This window comes from Salmo salar, chromosome ssa19 (genome assembly GCF_905237065.1).
Source record: "Salmo salar chromosome ssa19, Ssal_v3.1, whole genome shotgun sequence".
In the NCBI taxonomy this organism is placed as follows: domain Eukaryota; kingdom Metazoa; phylum Chordata; class Actinopteri; order Salmoniformes; family Salmonidae; genus Salmo; species Salmo salar.
In genome coordinates this window covers 13,730,313-13,748,334 of record NC_059460.1, presented here as the reverse complement: position 1 = coordinate 13,748,334, position 18,022 = coordinate 13,730,313, and the positions used below count along the sequence as shown (strand labels likewise).

The window sequence follows — 18,022 nt, the reverse complement described above, 5'->3', positions numbered from 1 at the left end:
ATTTCACTGAAAAACAGAGGCAACTGTTGGGTAGTGGTCCCTGCAGCGGTGAGGGGCCAAGAAATAAGGCTGATACATCCTGATACAAGGAAGAGGGCAACACATTTCATACAATGTCACATTTCATACAATTCCTCATAAATCAATAGTCAGTCATCAAGTGCCAAGCCTACATACTGCTACACGCAGCCTGAGAATTACTGTAGTAATGGAAGTAGTGCCTCAGAGACAGACGTCGTGCTCGAAAGGGATCGCCTGAGCGCTGCACAGATATTGACCACATAGTGAGTACTTATTTGGGATGAAAGATTTGTAATTCTGTCCAAAGCCTTACTCATCTGCTCCTCTGGAACGCTTTGGTTGCATCCCAAATGGCACTGGTCCACTAGATGGCACTGGACAAAAGTAGTGCACTATATATGGAAAAGGGAGCCATTTGGGACGAAGTCATTGAGAGGAAGGGAGTCTCGAGCTTCATGTCCTCTTTACTCTACAGTAGATCAGGGTTTCTCTCCTCCATAAGGAATAGCCTGGTCCTTGACAGTACCAACGGATCAGGAACTAGGCTAGGAAATCACATGGAACGACTTCACCCCTATAGGGGCAAGCAGCAGCTTCATCTGTATATTATACAGTTGAAGTCGGAAGTTTACATACACTTAGGTTGGAGTCATTAAAACTTGTTTTCAAACACTCCACACATTTCTTGTTAACAAACTATAGTTTTGGCAAGTCGGTTAGGACATCTACTTTGTGCATGACAAGTAATTTTTCCATCAATTGTTTACAGACAGATTATTTCACTTATAATTCACTGTATCACAATTCCAGTGGGTCGGAAGTTTACATACATTAAGTTGACTGTGCCTTTAAACAGCTTGGAAAATTACAGAAAATGATGTCTTGGCTTTAGAAGCTTCTGTCAAATGATGTCAATTAGCCAGAGCCAATTAGAGGTGTACCTGTGGATGTATTTTAAGGCCTACCTTCAAACTCAGTGCCTCTTTGCTTGACATCATGGGAAAATCAAAAGAAATATGCAGAGACCTCAGAAAAATAATTGTAGACCTCCACAAGTCTGGTTCATCCTTGGGAGCAATTTCCAAACGCCTGAAGGTACCACGTTGATCTGTACAAGCAATAGTACTCAAGTATAAACACCATGGGACCACGAAGTCATCATACCGCTCAAGAAGGAGATGCGTTGTGTCTCCTAGAGATGAACGTACTTTGGTGGGAAAATAAACTCCCAGAACAACAGCAAAGGACCTTGTGAAGATGGAGGAAACAAAGTATCTATATCCTCAGTAAAACGAGTCCTATATCGACATAACCTGAAAGGCCACTCAGCAAGAAAGAAGCCACTACTCCAAAACCGCCATAAAAAAAAGCCAGAGTACAGTCTGCAACTGCACATGGGGACAAAGATCATACTTTTTGGAGAAATTTCCTCTGGTCTGATGAAAAAAAAAAAAATTGAACTGTTTGGCCATAATGACCATCATTATGTTTGGAGGAAAAAGGGGGTCAAGTTAAGGTATTGGAGTGGCCATCACAAAGCCCTGACCTCAATCCAATAGAATATGTGGGCAGAACTGAAAAAGCTTGTGCGAGCAAGGAGGCCTACAAACCTGACTCAGTTACACCAGCTCTGTCAGGAGGAATGGGCCAAAATTCACCCAACTTATTGTGGGAAGCTTGTGGAAGGCTACCTGAAGCGTTTGACCCAAGTTAAACAATTTAAAGGCAATGCTACAAAATACAAATTGAGTGTATGTAAACTTCTGACCAACTGGGAATGTGATGAAAGAAATAAAAGCTGAAATAAATCACTCTCCACTATTATTCTGATATTTCACATTCTTAAAATAAAGTGGTAATCCTAATTGACCTAAGACAGGGAATTTTTACTAGGATTAATGTCAGGAATTGTGAAAAACTGAGTCTAATGTATTTGGCTAAGGTATATGTAAACGTCTGACTTCAATTGTACATATACCTTTGTAGGTATTGCTCTTAGCAAAAGACAAGATATTGATTATACTGTTGCATTCCCTCAGTTACTTGCCTACAGGATTACTAAACCCATCACCTAGGAAGTACAGTTATCTGTATGAGCTAACTCATTAATTATTATGAAACATGATTCAGTTTGCAGGCTTATAATGCAAACATAATTCATCTAGGCCAACTTGGACCATAACTTACAAGTCATATTGTTTATATTTAACCTTTATTTAACTAGGCAAAATCAGTTAAGAACAAATTCTTATTTACAATGACGGCCTACCAAAAGGCCTCCTGCGGGAACGGGGATTAAAAATAATTAAAAAAAATAAAAATATAGGACAAAACACATATCACAACACGTGAGACAACACTACATAAAAGAGAGACCTAAGACAACATAGCATGGCAGCAACACATGGAAACACAGCATTGTGGAAACACAGCATTGTAGCAACACAACATAGCAGCAGCACAAAACATGGTGCAAACATTCTTGGGAAAGGGGAATACCTAGTCAGTTGTACAACTGAATGCCTTCAACTGAAATGGGTCTTCTGCATTTAACCCAACCCCTCGGAATCAGAGAGGTGCGGGGGGATGCCTTAATCGACATCCATGTCTTTGATGATTGGGGAACAGTGGGTTAACTGCCTTGCTTAGAAGCATGACAACGTTTACCTTGTCACCTCTGGGATTCGATCCAGCAACCTTTCAGTTACTGGCCCAACACTAACCACTAGGCTACCTGCCGCCCCTATTGGGCACATACAACAATATGTCACGCGAAGCAGCCACATCTGTCAATAAGAGTGTCCATGATTGAGTCTTTGAATGAAGAGATGGAGATAAAATGGTCCAATTTGAGTGTTTTTTGCAGCTCGTTCCAGTCGCTAGCTGCAGCAAACTAGAAAGAGGAGCGACCCAGGGATGTGTGTGCTTTGGGGACCTTTAACAGAATGTGACTGGCAGAATGGGTGTTGTGTGTGGAGGATGAGGGCTGCAGTAGGTATCTCAGATAGGGGGGAGTGAGGCCTAAGAGAGTTTTATAAACAAGCATCAACCAGTGGATCTTGCAACAGGTATAGAGAGATGGCCAGTTTACAGAGTAGTATAGCGTGCAGTGATGTGTCCTATAAGGGGCATTGGTGGCAAATCTGATGGCCGAATGGTAAAGAACATCTAGCCGCTCGAGAGCACCCTTACCTGCCGATCTATAAATTACGTCTCCATAGTCTAGCATGGTCTTCTGAATCAGGATTAGTTTGGCAGCTGGGGTAAAAGAGGGGCGTTTACAATAGAGGAAATCAAGTCTAGATTTAACCTTAGCCTGCAGCTTTGATATGTGCTGAGAAAAAGGACAGTGTACCGTCTAGCCATGCTCCTAAGTACTTGTATGAGGTGACTACCTCAAGCTCTAAACCCTCAGAGGTAGTAATCACACCGGTGGGGAGAGGGGCATTCTTCTTACCAAACCACATGACCTTTGTTTTGGAGGTGTTCAGAACAAGGTTAAGGTTTGAGAAAGCTTGTTGGACACTAAGAAAGCTTTGTTGTAGAGCGTTTAACACAAACACATACAATCACCGTTGACAAATGCTTACTTAACCAGACTAACATATCTGATCATTTAAATATATCTTGTCAAAAGAAAACAAGAGGTTACAATGTTAAAAACAGTAGTCTAGGTTTGTTTTAAGTGCAGAATTAGGGGGCGCCTTTCTCCAGGCCGGAGGATGGTGTGTGTCGTTGACGCTCCTCTAGGAGCCGAACTCTATGGTCTCCTCGGTGATAGGTTTGAAGTCGTAGTTCCCTCTTCCGTCCATGTGAAGGTAGTACTGGATGAAGTTACAAAACAAAAATTCAAAGGGTATTTCTGTCAGTAAAATGTTTTCAAAGTGTGGTTCCATAACCAGGCAGCCACACCAGGGCACATTTATGTGCCCTCCTATTTATGATATAATTTACAAAGATTACTTTTCTTTTTTTAATTGTATTGAAAAATAATGTTTTTTTTTAATCAGTTAGTATATTTGAGTTAAACCACAATATTTATGGTATTATTTATTCTGTCTTTTCTGGTGAATTAAACTGAAATTGCAACCAACTTTCTATGGCTTCTTTTTAAAAAAGTTATATTTGCTAGGTATAAGCAAATAGGTAAACTGAAATATGACTAAAGAGTTAATCAGGGTGATTTTTCCACAAATAGTCAGGTATTTTCCTTTCCATGGTAGCAAGATTTTATCTATTTTTGGTAACTTTCTATAAAATGTATTGGAGTGAGTTTTTTTTCAGGATATGTATACCGAGTATGTCCACATCACCGTCAGACCATTTTATTGGTAAACTACACGGTAATGTAAAAGTTGTATTTTTTGCGATCCAATACGTAATTTAGTACACATAATTTGGTTGTAATCCAGAGAGGTTAGAAAAAGTATCAAGAGCCTCTATGAGGCTGTGGAGGGATCCAAATGGTGGATTTAAAAGAAAACAAGAGTCATCAGCGTACAATGGTTTTCAAACCCCTTGATATTATTGCCGGTTCTGATTTTAACAGCTAACATTTCAATGGCAAAAATAAATAGATATGCCAATAGTGGATAACCTTGTTTTACTCCTCTTGACAGTTTAAAACTTTGAGAAGTAGCCATTATTTACTATTTTACACCTAGGGTTACCATACATAACTTTAACCAAAGAGATTCTCCACAATTGAAATATTCCAGGCATTTATATATAAACTCCAGTCGCACTCTATCAAAAACCTCAGCAATGAATACCAGGCCTGGGTTCCCAGATTTTTCATAGTGTTCTATTGTTTCCAGTACTTGTCTTATATTATCTCCAATGTATTGTCCATGTAAAAAAAAAATATATATAAAAAAAAAGTCTGATTAGGATTAATAATATCCGACAATACCTTTTTAATTCTATCCACTATGCATTTTCCTCAAATTTTTGCATCACAACACTGAAGTGTAAGAGGCCTCCAATTGTTTTAATAGACTGGATCTTTATATTTACCACTTGGATCCGGTTTCAGTAATAATGACATCAGACCTTCTTGTTGAGTGTCTGATAATCTATAATTTATTTAGGAGTGGTTAAAACCTGCTAATAATGGTCCTCTGAGTATATCAAAAAGGTTTGGTATAACTCCACTGGTATGCTATCCAGCCCTGGACATTTCCTGGACTTAAAGGCTTTAATTGCATCAAGATGTTCCTCCTCTGTAATTTGGCCTTCACATGAGTCTCTGTACAGATGTTAATTTTACATTATTAATAGAAAAAAATCCATACAATTTGATTCGGTTAGTGGAGATAGAGGAGACCGAAATGAAAACATATGCTTAAAGTACTTTACTTCCGCTTTCAATTTTTTTTTATGAATAATGGTTGACTGTCATTTGTAACAAGTTTCAGGGAATTCTTTTTGTGCCTTAGTCCCCATATTCCATCCAGTTTGCTTTATTTTTCATAATATATTACCCTGGATCTTTCTTGAATAAGTTCCTTCATTTTATTTTGTTTTTGCTCTCACTTATTCTGAGCCTCTATGGCACAGTTTTTATTGGTATCTATCTGTACTGTTAGTCCTTCCATTTCCTTTGTTAGTATGGACTTTGACCTACATTGCTTTTGTTTAAGAGATGAGTACTGAATTGCATGGCCTCTAAAGACACATTTAAAAGTGTCCCATACAATAAGGGGATCTGATGTACCTATGTTGGAAAAAGTCAGTTATAACTTGTTTTTAACTAGGACAGAATAATTTATCATCCAATAGGCTTTGATTAAATTTCCAATATCCTCATCCACATGAAAATTTGATGGTCCGACTGCATTCTGTCCCCTATCAACACTTTGTTAACTTTTGGTGCCAGAGAGAATGACATAAGAAAGTAGTCAGGACGACTAGCTTGATTGAGCCTCCGCCGTGTATGTCTCACTAGGTCAGGATATTTAAGCCTCCATATATCCACTAATTCCAATATATCCATGACATTGGTGATTTCCTTAAGTTCATGAGGGTGATAGTTTGTAGTGTGATTTCCTTTTCGGTCCATAGAGGTATTTAAAACCTTATTATAACCTCCCATCATGGTCCAAAACATATTTAAAATCATCCATCTACCTTGAGGATCTGTTTGGACAATTTGCACATTCGGATCAAAATGACTGTTAATGAATATCACCCCTTTTGAATTTAATTGCCCATGGGAGAAATATATTTTGCCCCTCCAGTCCTTTTCCCACACAATTTCATCTAAAAGTGTAAAAAGGACCAAACTACAAATTATTGAGTATATAGAGATGACTATTATTACAATGTTTAATTATTTATATAAAATTGAATGAGTTTCCTGTAAGCAATAGATATTAAATTCCTTCTCTTTTAGCCAGGTAAATACTGATATTCTTTTCTTATTATCTGCTAAGCCATTTCAATTATAACTGGCTATACTTATTGCACTGTTTACCATAATGAGATACAAGTTTCAAATATATTTATCATACTTTATGTTTGTAAACTCACCATTAAAAAGCACTACCAGGGAGTGTCCCACTAAAAACTCCCAGATGTATCACACCAAAACAACATGCTGTACACTGACGCATCAGAAGCCACAAAGACCCACGTAACGGTGTTTCCAGAAAGGTTGTCATCTTACCTCATGGTGTTTCCACAAAGACTTTCTGTGAGAGACCGTGAACAGACTGATGCCAACCTGTGGATGAAGTAACAAACCAATCATAAGATAACACTTCTGAGACCAAATAATTCCATGAGGAACTATATGAACTATGCTGCAGACATAACGTGTATGTAAGGTGTATTGTTATTTATTAAACTGAAGTTGTATAAAGATGGATGTAAGCACTCAGACATATCACAGTACATGCTTAGAGTCAAGGTTAAAGGCTGGAGGGGGTTAGGGGTTGGGGCTATCCGTACCGTTCTGCAGTGACTGTAGATGAAGTCTTCCACATCTACACTCACAGCACTGGTGCACTCATCCAAGATGGCAAACTGAGGTTTGTGGTAGAACAACCTTGCCATCTACAGACAGACAAACATCACACATACAAAACAAAGTCAATCCCCTTATGATACCCAATTCTGTAATAAACTGAATTAGAATGTGATGATGTAAGCTTGAGAAAGCTTCGATTAAAAACTGAAGAAAGAATCAAAAGAAAACGGTCATTTTCAGGTAGAACTCCGCTCTTTCGTCCTACCGCCATCCTCTGCTTCTCTCCTCCACTGAGGACATCCATCCAGTCCTGCACGGTGTCCCAAGTCCCCTCTCTGTCCAGGATGTGACCTAACTGGACATTGCCCAGGTACTCCTTCAGCACCTGGTCAGAGATGCCTTTCCTCTTTTGCTCCTCATAGGTGTCAGGGTAGATTACCTGATCCCTCAGCGTGCCAATGGTCATGTAGGGTCTCTACAATACGATGGAAGAGGTCAGGGGTCATGTACGGTCTCTACAATAACATGGAACAGCCTTCCAGTAGAGCCAATATGGCTGCCAATTTACCAAAACATGGAATAGAATATAACATTGGTAATATAAGACTCAAAGTGTCCATTTAGTTACCTGAGGAACGTAGAAGAGCTTCCCTCGCTCAGGCTTGGTCAGCTGCCCTCCGAACAGAGGCCAGAGCTATAGAGTCAACAACACACCTAATGTTACCTCCATTGGCCTACTGTGCTCTTAAGTTACTTGAACCGAAATGTTTGACTTTGTTGCAGTACTTCCATTATTACCAGATCTTCCATTGCCACATCTTACATAGACACAGTCATGTCAGTATGAATAAATAGAACAAGATCATAAACAGACAATTCTTCACCTCTCCCAGTACTCTGAAGAGTGAGCTCTTGCCACAGCCATTGGGCCCACACACTAACACGTTGGTACCAGACCGCACCTGGAGAAAGAGAGTGAAAGCGAGAGAGCGTCAGGGAGAGGAAATAACCTCATTGTAACATCCAGCGTGGCCCTCCAAACTTTGAATGTCAACACTACTTCAACATCACCCATTAAAGTCTAAGTTGTTTGAGTGTACTTAGGTTCAACTGAATGACTAGACAAGAGGCACACATTCATTGGCGAGGGACTCCAAAGTCATGGTAGCTTTACCATCTCATAACATCTATTTTGCAAGAGACCTGTGAGTTCTCAGTGAGACTAACCATGCCAAAATAAAAAGGTTAAATAAAATATACAAAGGAAAGAAAGAGATGCCCACTTCAAAGGTCAGGTCCTTGATCAGGACATCTCCATTGGGTGTTGCTAGTGGTGTGTGTTCAAACCTGCAACACAGTCAGACACTGTTCTTAGTGACGAATCATGCTCAGAAAACAGCTTCGGTTTGAACAACTTCAGTGAGGTAAAAGTAAAAATATTAAAGTGATTTTATGCAGCCAATATTATGTACAGAAATGCACTGAGGATTGTCACACATACTTGATGATGTGGTCTACGTTGATGATCTGTCCGCTGCCCGGGACCAGTGTGATTCTTTCTACACCTAATGATTCTTTGTCCTGATGGGAGACCATGGTACGCTCGTATTTCCCAGAGTTCAGATCTTTCAGGACCTTCCTGAGCTCAGTGATACGCATGGTGAACCTGTAGGGAAGGAGAGACAGACCTATATCAGAAGACCACCTACACAGCACTTGGGAGTGAAAGCATGAAGAGCCGTGATGGAAGAGTAGAGTGAAGGCATGGAAAGACGGGAGTGATGTCCGTTATGTGGTCTCTGGCTGGAGAAGCCTTCGAATTAAATGTCACCAATTCAATGGAATAGGCGATGGGATCAGTGTTTTGGGAAGAGTGAAGTCTCACCCAGAAAGCCTGGTCATATCTCTGCCAGCCAGTACAATCCTTCCCAGAGCCTGGGCCAGACTCAGCAGCATCCTGCCACTCTGGTAATAGTCTTCCATCAGCTCAGCTTGGGTGCTGTTCATGTGGCGGGGGTCGGACAGGTTGAGGAAGGGCCGACTCACCACCAGATAGCCCACCACGGTGGCCATGTCTGCAGGGGGGAAGAGACCCAAGAGGTGACTCATAGCTCTGGTGGAAAACCAATTCTGTATTGAACAATGTTATTTTGTTGCCAAGCAAAGCGATAATAATTTGGTGTCTGGACAATGGCAAGTTGACTGAGAGCCATATATCTCTGGCTATGTAACGGAGGACATCATCATAAGCTGTAGGGTTAAAACATCAGATCTTACACTTGGCGATCATGCTGTCTACAAAGCCCATAGAGAAGCGGAAGAAGATGAACTTGTGCAAATGGTCGACCTGAGAAGATAGAAGACAAAGGTATCACAACATTAGACACTGTAGAGACAGTTCCAATCACAATCAGCAGTTTGCCCGTTGAGATGGAAGTGAACAAAGAAATCTTTAATATCCCTCTTACTAACAAAGGACTAATGGTACTTACCAGTTTCTTAAATGTTGAATGAATCGTCTGTTTCTCTCTCATGTTGCCGTTGTAGAAGGCAATCTCCTCACTGTGGCAAAACAGTACATATTTAACATAACTTAGTTCTCTTTTTTTAAAGAACTCGCTCCATGACTGAGGATTTATTTAACAGGTTTTTACTTTAATCAGAAAACACTGTATTGCCAACCCATGATAAAGTCATTGTAGATCCAGGTCTTTACCTGTTGGTGATGAGTCGTGAGTTGACGTATCGGTACTCTCCCTCGTAGCGCTGCTCAATGACAGTCATTTTACCGATAGGCTTCCGCAGTCTGGTCAGGAACAGGCCTGAGATCAGCAGGTAGGCCATCATACTGGATGGGCCCTGAGGGAAACAATGACATCACATCCTGTTAAAACCTGAATGGAATCTATTGGATGCTTCTTGAGTATATATATATATATATATATATTCACCTGGGCTCCGATGGAAGACGTCAGCTTGAAGATGTACAGTCCAATGTCCAAGAGAGGCTAAAAGGAGAGATGCAGTAAGTGTACATTTTACACAATGTAGCTTTCTTGATGGCTTGTTTTCAGCAATATTATGATTTACACAAGAAGTTAACGATTGACTAAGATGTTCTACAAATACTATACAAATTCGCACCAGACACCTTGGAACCACACACAGACAAGAAGGTAAACAGTAGTAAAAATGATGGTTTAGGTCAACTCTACTGTACCTTGCTGAGATTGGAGTAGAGGTCAACCACACTGTTACAAAACTTCTCTACATCTTGAGTCAGCAGCTGGTCAGCGTTGGCGATGCGGTTATCCAGGTTGCCCATTTTGTAGTATGTGTATCCTCTGGGGATGGTACATGTTGAGTGAGTTCATTTGTTATTTATATGTAGCCCTATTGGAATGTACGTGAAAAAGCCAGACGTCAAAGTTCTGAGATGAGGCAGGAGACAATCCTTACTTGAGGTACTCGTCGTAGAGATGTTTGGTCAGCCTCTCTCTGAACTTCAGCTTCAGCTCGTTCAGACCCAGCTTCAAGAGGTTATTCACCAAGGCAAACTGGAAATGGACAGTCACAAAACATACACTTTATTACTAGCAGAGCTTAATTCAAATACAACCTATTGCAGTGTCTGTTCTCCAAACACAGTATGCATGTGATGAAATCTGGATTTGTTTGTTAAATGGGCAGAGGGACTGTTTAATACAAGGCATGCAGAGCAAATTACATACCAAGTGTCATGCAGATAAGATACACATAAGTTTGACATTCTGTTCAAATGTACACAAACATTATCCAGTATTCTAATTAAATATATGGTTATTGATACATTAGTATTGGTAAGTGATGATTTTCCGTAGAGAGAGGTTAATAATTGATATTCAGTGTATATTACCATGTTAATATCAGACCTCAGAGAATTTACACCAAAAGAACAATTATAACACTAAAGAAGTACTGTAGGGCTACTGTAGCACATTCAGAGGTCTGGTATTTGTAAACTATTCGTTATACATCTAACTTACTACTGCAAGATGAGATTTAAATCAGACTCAAGTATATCAATTAACATCTAGACTTATGTAACTTTTGGATGCGATGAAATACCAAAAACACACTTACAATTGGCATAGCTTTGCAACACTTGAACAAGTAGTTCTTGAAATCTGCGTTGTTGCGAACGATAATTGCACTGCAAACCACAACATGCACAAGAATGAGCAAACATGAGACAGATAGATATTGTCAGATTGATTCATTTCAACATTAGTGGCAGTAACCAGCCTCTGGCCTCCTTCAGATCTGTTTATGCTTTATCCAACTCCTCTGCCGTGATGGTCATAGTAATTGGCAAGGAAAAGTGGCATTAGCTCAAGCACATACTGTACATATCCGGTGACCGAGCTAGAAGTCATGGAGAGCAGAGAAAAAGTAACAACCAAACAAATTTAGAAAACTGATTTAGGATAATTCACATATAAGGCCTAGCTAGTGTTTTGCTGCATTGGCTGTGAGATGTATGGAAGCAGAGGAGCTCTGAAATGAAGGATTATTTGTTATACAAATAGATTCATTGGCATTGGAATAGCCAATGGCAATTAGTCATATTGAGTTTACAAATGTTATGGCCTGAAAAGCTTAACTTGGTTAAGTACACATACTAGGCAACAAACAAAAAAAAACAGGTTATTGGTTTTGTAGGTTTGGGTTCTATGAAAACCATCACGTGGAGGAGAGTTACACAAGGTATGACAGCAATGTAGGAATAACAGATTGCGATCTCTGCTAATGATACCTCTGTGGGAGATTGAAAGACAGCAATCAATTCCTGAGCAGGAAAATAAATACTGTATGATATGGGGCTAGTTTCCCAGACCCAGATTAAGCCTAGTCATGGAGTAAAGAGCACTACACTGATTATCTCCATTGAACATGCGTCTTAGTCCAGTACTAAGCTGAATCTGTGCATGTAATATTTTAACCCTTTCAACACTTCCACCACCAAACTCATTGGCTATCATGATCTGGTTAACAGTCATAGTGAAGCATCCTAACAAGTCACATGGAAAGTCAGTGTTCTAACCGTAGAACTCGTATTAGAACACTATTATAGCTCTATGGTTCTAACCTTTCAATCATGGTTCCGTTCTGGATCATCCATACATCACAGTATGTCCGGGTCACCAGCATAGCAGCAATGAAGAGAAGGTATCCAGTCTGGGGTGATAACAATGGAGGGAATAGAGAAGTGGTGCAGGACAGGTGGGGAACAGACAACACCAGATGAGCAAATCCCTCAGATTAAACAATACAATGGACAGTTCTTAAACAAGTCAATCTCATGTTGTATTGTAAATAATGTGTGCAAACTAATTAAAAAAATATGAATGAGTAAAACATGGCAGTTCAAATGTAGAATGGGCCTGTCCTTAACTAACAGCATGACCAGCATTTCCGTCATATTAGAGCTCATTCAGTTCAGAGGATCAACTCTGATCCACCCAACAGATTTCATGTCATCGCAACCTTGGCTTATCAAACAAACTGATCATTATATAAGGTCAATGTCTAGGCTCCATGGTTTTGTAGAACACACACGTTTAGACAATATTGTAGAACATGTTGAGACACGCACGCATAGAGAAAGAGATCATTTGTGGGGTAAAAGTGATGCAATGAAGGAACACATATCCACCTTTACAAGGCAAGGGTATCGCCTGTTCCCACATATATTGATTACTTCAAGGTTCAACGCTTATCATGATGTGACGCAACAGAACAAAGACATTGACAAAGACATCCACTTAATATTACTATTCAGATTACATAATAATGGACTTATCATAAGCCATTGGGAAATACTAAGATCTTGTTTTTGCTCAATATGTGCAATTGTTGACCATATTTTCTGTAACGCAACAACCCAACCACAAGGCTCACCTCTTTGCAGAACCACCGAGGCACCATGATCCGGAGGATCTTGCTGATTCTGAGGAAGAAGACATAGTCCACCGCAGCCCGGTCTTTCTTAGCTGCTTTGTCCTGCACAAATAATAGAACCAAAGCAGTTGTTAGGGGACAAATGTGACAATGACATGTTGTTGGACATTTTATACATTTGTTGATGCGCTTACATACTTACTTCATTGCTCAACACCAGTTCTGAACCCCCTTTTTTACTGTAAAAGACATAGGGCACATAGTCATATACAATGTTTCAACAGACATGTGGGACATCAGGATAGCAACACAGTACCAAGGTAACATTAGTTTCATCTTGACCATCATAAACCAAGTGTATGGTGTGTAGGCTAAACTAAGGTCACAAGGAATCTTGACACAGCATTTAACCTGAAATGAATTAGCAATTTGTAACTGTCCAATGAACTTTCAAATTCCACTGACAGGCAGCATGCTGGTAATAAGCAACATTGTATCTTGCGGGAAAACTGACAGTGATGTCTTTGTTACTTTGTTGCCCCAATTATCCTGCTAACCCAGGCTATAAAGACCTTTGTTTGCAAATGAGAATGGAGACTTACATCAACAGAGATATAATAACACATAATTACTGCAACACATATGATTTGCGTCAACCCTTGTCTCTTATGGATAACTGCAATATATCACTGACTTTCAGATTTAAGCCATTACGTCTGTCAAATTGGACATTCAAGAATTCTGTCTAACTTGGATTGCTGGCCACAAGTTCTGTGATACAAGAACACACCAAGGTAAAATTATTTTTATATTGGATATTCGGACTTCAATAGGTCAAAGCGTGCCATGATTATAAAAAGTATATATTCTGAACAGGGGAGGATGGAGAACAATTCCCATAATTTTTTGGGTTTGAAATGTTGATATTTTTTCAAAAATAACTGTAACTGCTTTTGGGATTGTCTCTTTCTCTTAAAGAGGCAGGTTGTTGGGGTGGGATGAGGAGAGTGATTAATGAACGGACCCATTCACTCTGGCTGCAACACCACATGCAGTGATTAGGTCAACCTGAAAATCAGCATTTTGAAGCAGAGTGCTTTTGAATATTGAAAGCCACCCTAAAAATATAAATAATCCACCCCAAAAAAATCAATCCCTCCCCTCAATTTTTTTTTTTTACATTTCAACTACTACAACAAAAAAAAACTGGTATTTTTCTCCATCCTCCCTTTCATTCGGAATATGTCATCTTCATAGTCATGGCACGTTTTTGTAAGAACTATTGAAGATTGAAAGTGGCAAAAAATTATAATAATTACAAATTAACTGGATTTTTGTCCATCCTCCCCTGATTCAGAACATAACCATTTTCATAATCATGACACGCTGTGTAAGATCTATTGAAGATTGAAATCTGGAATCTTATTTTTTTTTTTATAACAACAACAAAAAGTTGAGTGGATTGTTCTCCATCCACCCCTGATTCAGAATATACAATTTTCATAGTCATGGCATAATTAGTTCAATATAGAGAAAAGCAAATATCCACTGAATATCCAATATAAAACTACTTTTACCTCAGTCAAGAACCGATGGCATGGGCGCTCTAAGCAACGCACAATTAAAGTACAACCGAGATTATAATTTATTCAGCAACATACCCGCTTGATTTGCCTCTTCTTCTTCTTTGCGTCAGGATGCATAAAGCGAGTAGGACTCCCCCAGCTATCGAGGAGTTTTTAGCTGTCAGGTATTTACTGACGGCTGCCATGTTTCCTAGAGTACCAACTGAGCCGCAGTGTTGCCAACTATATTTCAAGGAAAGTAGCTGTTGGTTGCTCCATTTGTAGCCTCTCTGCCAAGTCCCCAACAACCGGATGTTCCGGTTTTCAGGGGAAAATGGAAAGAGAGCCTGTGAAGTGAATTCCGCTTTTGAATATTAACAAGGTGACACCAAAGACAGTACAGTACGAAGATAGGCTACAACTGCTTCTCTAATAGATATCCCAGATCACACTTATAGGCTCAAGTAGAAACACATAACCGGGTCTAACACTCATCTCGCGCCAAACTGCTCATATGCAGGCCTTCAAATCAAAGGCACTCGTTCGATATAAATCTGTTTTTGACAAAAATGAAAACGTGTCAGTTTGTCACTTTCACTAGGTTATAGTAATAACATCTTCAACTACTTAGAGATGCACTATGCAGAATTCTCTCCACTATTTCCTGGTTTCTAAAATTCTAATAGTTTGCCTATTTCAGTTTATGTGACAAAACAAACAAGTATAGTGTAGATAATCATTGTACCATCTAAACCGCTGTGAAATATCGTTTCCATAACCAAAAATATTGTATTTTCAGCTGTTTGAAGCAGGTGTATAAAACTGAAAGCAAAAGATACAAAAACAAAACTTAAAAACAGAAAAGAAATGCACACATAGAAAAGCACACAGAACAGACATACTGCTTCTTAGACTTACTTTCAATGCGAATCACAGATCTATAACTCACATTTCTATGTGAATTTTGTCAGTTCACCCAAAAAGTTACATATTGCAGCTTTAAGACATATGCTAGAATCTAGGTTATGCCTTTAGATTTTGAGAAAATTAACAACCATGGAAGGCATTTTCACTTCTCTCATTGACTTCTCAAATTCCAAACCCCTTGCCTAGTCTGTTTGGTCTGTTTCACAAGCGTTGATGGAAGTCTCACGATGTTGCGCCTCTAGGTTTAGAAACTCTATGGTAACACTCCATCTTAACTCCTCCTCCACATTTACTGGATTGGTTGAACAGTGCAGAAGAGAACCTCCCCAGACAGATTTTTTTCTTCTTGTCAAGACCAGTATGTAGGGCAGTGGTCACCAACCGTTTCTGAGTCAAAATGCAAGCCGAGATCTACAGCTCAGATTTCTTTTAAAATATGACTTAAAAAACGTAAGCCTATGCAACATTAACCACTTAAAAACAGTTCTGCAGCAATGAGGTTTGTGTTATCTGATCACACTGGTAATAGATCATTTGTATTACTTGTGAGGAACAGCTGGACTGATGGCCTTTTTTACCAGATTGATGGAGGGAGCACCGTGCCTCACCCGACTCACCGTCTCTCCACTCTCCCTCCCTCCGCTGAGAATAGGGGACACCGTCAAAGAGTTTCTAAACCCAGAGACGCAACATCGCAAGACTTCCGGGAAGACTTGCGAAGCAGACCAAGCAGACCAAGCAGACCAGGACGGGGTTTGGGGTTAGAGAAGCATTCCGTTCTGCAACCTCAGGTGTCTTGGGAGGGCAGCTCCTGCTCAGCCCAGTCCGAGCTCTTCTCTGTCCTGGCACCCCAATGGTGGAACCAGCTTCCCCCTGAAGCTCAGACAGCAGAGTCCCAAAAACATCTGAAACCCTACCTCTTCAAACAGGCTCTTTTTTTTTATAAAGAAATAAACAAAGATTATAAAGAAATAAACACTTAACCAGCATTTGCAGTTTCTGCCCTTCTTCATACTGTACTGTCTTTGGCACAGTCTTCCAGTTGATGCTGAAACTCAAGTTGGACTGCATTATTTCTGACTCATGCACCAATTCATGTTGTTACTCCTATGACCAGAGAAAGTGAAATATTCCTTGATATAAAAAAAAGACACAAGCCACTAATAATAACAACACAACACTTTGCATATTTACATATTCATTGCAGCTGCAGTGCTGGTTGTTGCATGAGTGGAAGTAAGAGGAAACCGTGCAGACACGGTGATCTAAGCTGTCTGATTGGCCAGCGGTAGGCCTGTAAGTGCACTTCATTCTACCTTCAGACACATGAAATGGTTCAAAATGGGAACACTTTGCCTTCCTGGCGCTAGGGCTGCTGAATCAAGTGCACCTACCACCAACAGCACTAGGGCTGCTGAATCAAGTGCCCCTACCACCAACAGCACTAGGGCTGCAGAATCAAGTGCCCCTACCACCAACAGCAATAGGGCTGCTGAATCAAGTGCACCTACCACCAACAGCACTAGGGCTGCTGAATCAAGTGCACCTACCACCAACAGCACTAGGGCTGCTGAATCAAGTGCACCTACCACCAACAGCACTAGGGCTGCAGAATCAAGTGCACCTACCACCAACAGCACTAGGGCTGCTGAATCAAGTGCACCTACCACCAACAGCACTAGGGCTGCTGAATCAAGTGCACCTACCACCAACAGCACTAGGGCTGCTGAATCAAGTGCACCTACCACCAACAGCACTAGGGCTGCTGAATCAAGTGCACCTACCACCAACAGCACTAGGGCTGCTGAATCAAGTGCACCTACCACCAACAGCACTAGGGCTGCTGAATCAAGTGCACCTACCACCAACAGCACTAGGGCTGCTGAATCAAGTTCACCTACCACCAACAGCACTAGGGCTGCTGAATCAAGTGCACCTACAACCAACAGCACTAGGGCTGCTGAATCAAGTGCACCTACGACCAACAACGAGAAACAAATACAAAAAATAGGAACGCAAGGCTTTATTGTTGGGTTTTTTACAGAAATGTTTGGTGATCGACTATGTTTGGTGATCGGTTGGTTACTACTGATGTAGAGGGTCTAGTTTCAGGCATTTCTTTCACGCCTGCTTCATTAGGTTACTCCGTTTGTCAATAGAAGTCGCTAGATGAGGTCATGATTTAATAACGTATATTTGCGCAAGCACATAAAAAATATATAATATACACCACCGTTCAAAAGTTTGGGGTCACTAAGAAATGTCCTTGTTTTTTAAAGAAAAGCACATTTTTTGTCCATTAGAATAACATCAAATTGATCAGAAATACAGTGTAGACATTGCTAATGTTGTAAATGACTATTGAAACTGGAAACAGCAGATTTTTTATGGAATATCTACATATGCGTACAGTGGCCCATTATCAACAATCATCACTCCTGTGTGCCAATGGCACGTTGTGTTAGCTAGTTTATCATTTTAAAAGGCTAATTGATCATTAGAAAACCCTCTTGCAATTATGTTAGCACAGCTAAAAATTGTTGTCCTGATTAAAGAAGCAATTAGACTAGTTTGTGGGTTCGATTAAAGGCTCATAATG

At 40.1% G+C, this 18,022-nt stretch overlaps 1 protein-coding gene across 1 annotated transcript; it reads right to left on the bottom strand.

Moving 5' to 3' along the window:
* Positions 1 to 2,278: 2,278 nt before the first annotated feature.
* LOC106578486 (ATP-binding cassette sub-family D member 3-like) lies at positions 2,279 to 15,664 on the bottom strand. Its single transcript, XM_014157342.2, has 21 exons — positions 15,415 to 15,664; positions 14,593 to 14,843; positions 13,134 to 13,170; positions 12,932 to 13,033; positions 12,120 to 12,208; positions 11,114 to 11,183; positions 10,451 to 10,548; positions 10,212 to 10,335; positions 9,943 to 9,999; positions 9,708 to 9,850; positions 9,484 to 9,553; positions 9,269 to 9,338; positions 8,877 to 9,066; positions 8,493 to 8,657; positions 8,275 to 8,338; positions 7,876 to 7,953; positions 7,620 to 7,685; positions 7,257 to 7,466; positions 6,973 to 7,077; positions 6,689 to 6,745; positions 2,279 to 3,845 (listed from the first exon to the last, which is right to left on the bottom strand). Exons 2-21 carry the CDS (start codon positions 14,700 to 14,702, stop codon positions 3,768 to 3,770), a joined length of 1,983 nt encoding a protein of 660 aa, XP_014012817.1. The 5' UTR covers positions 14,703 to 14,843; positions 15,415 to 15,664; the 3' UTR covers positions 2,279 to 3,767.
* Positions 15,665 to 18,022: the final 2,358 nt, after the last annotated feature.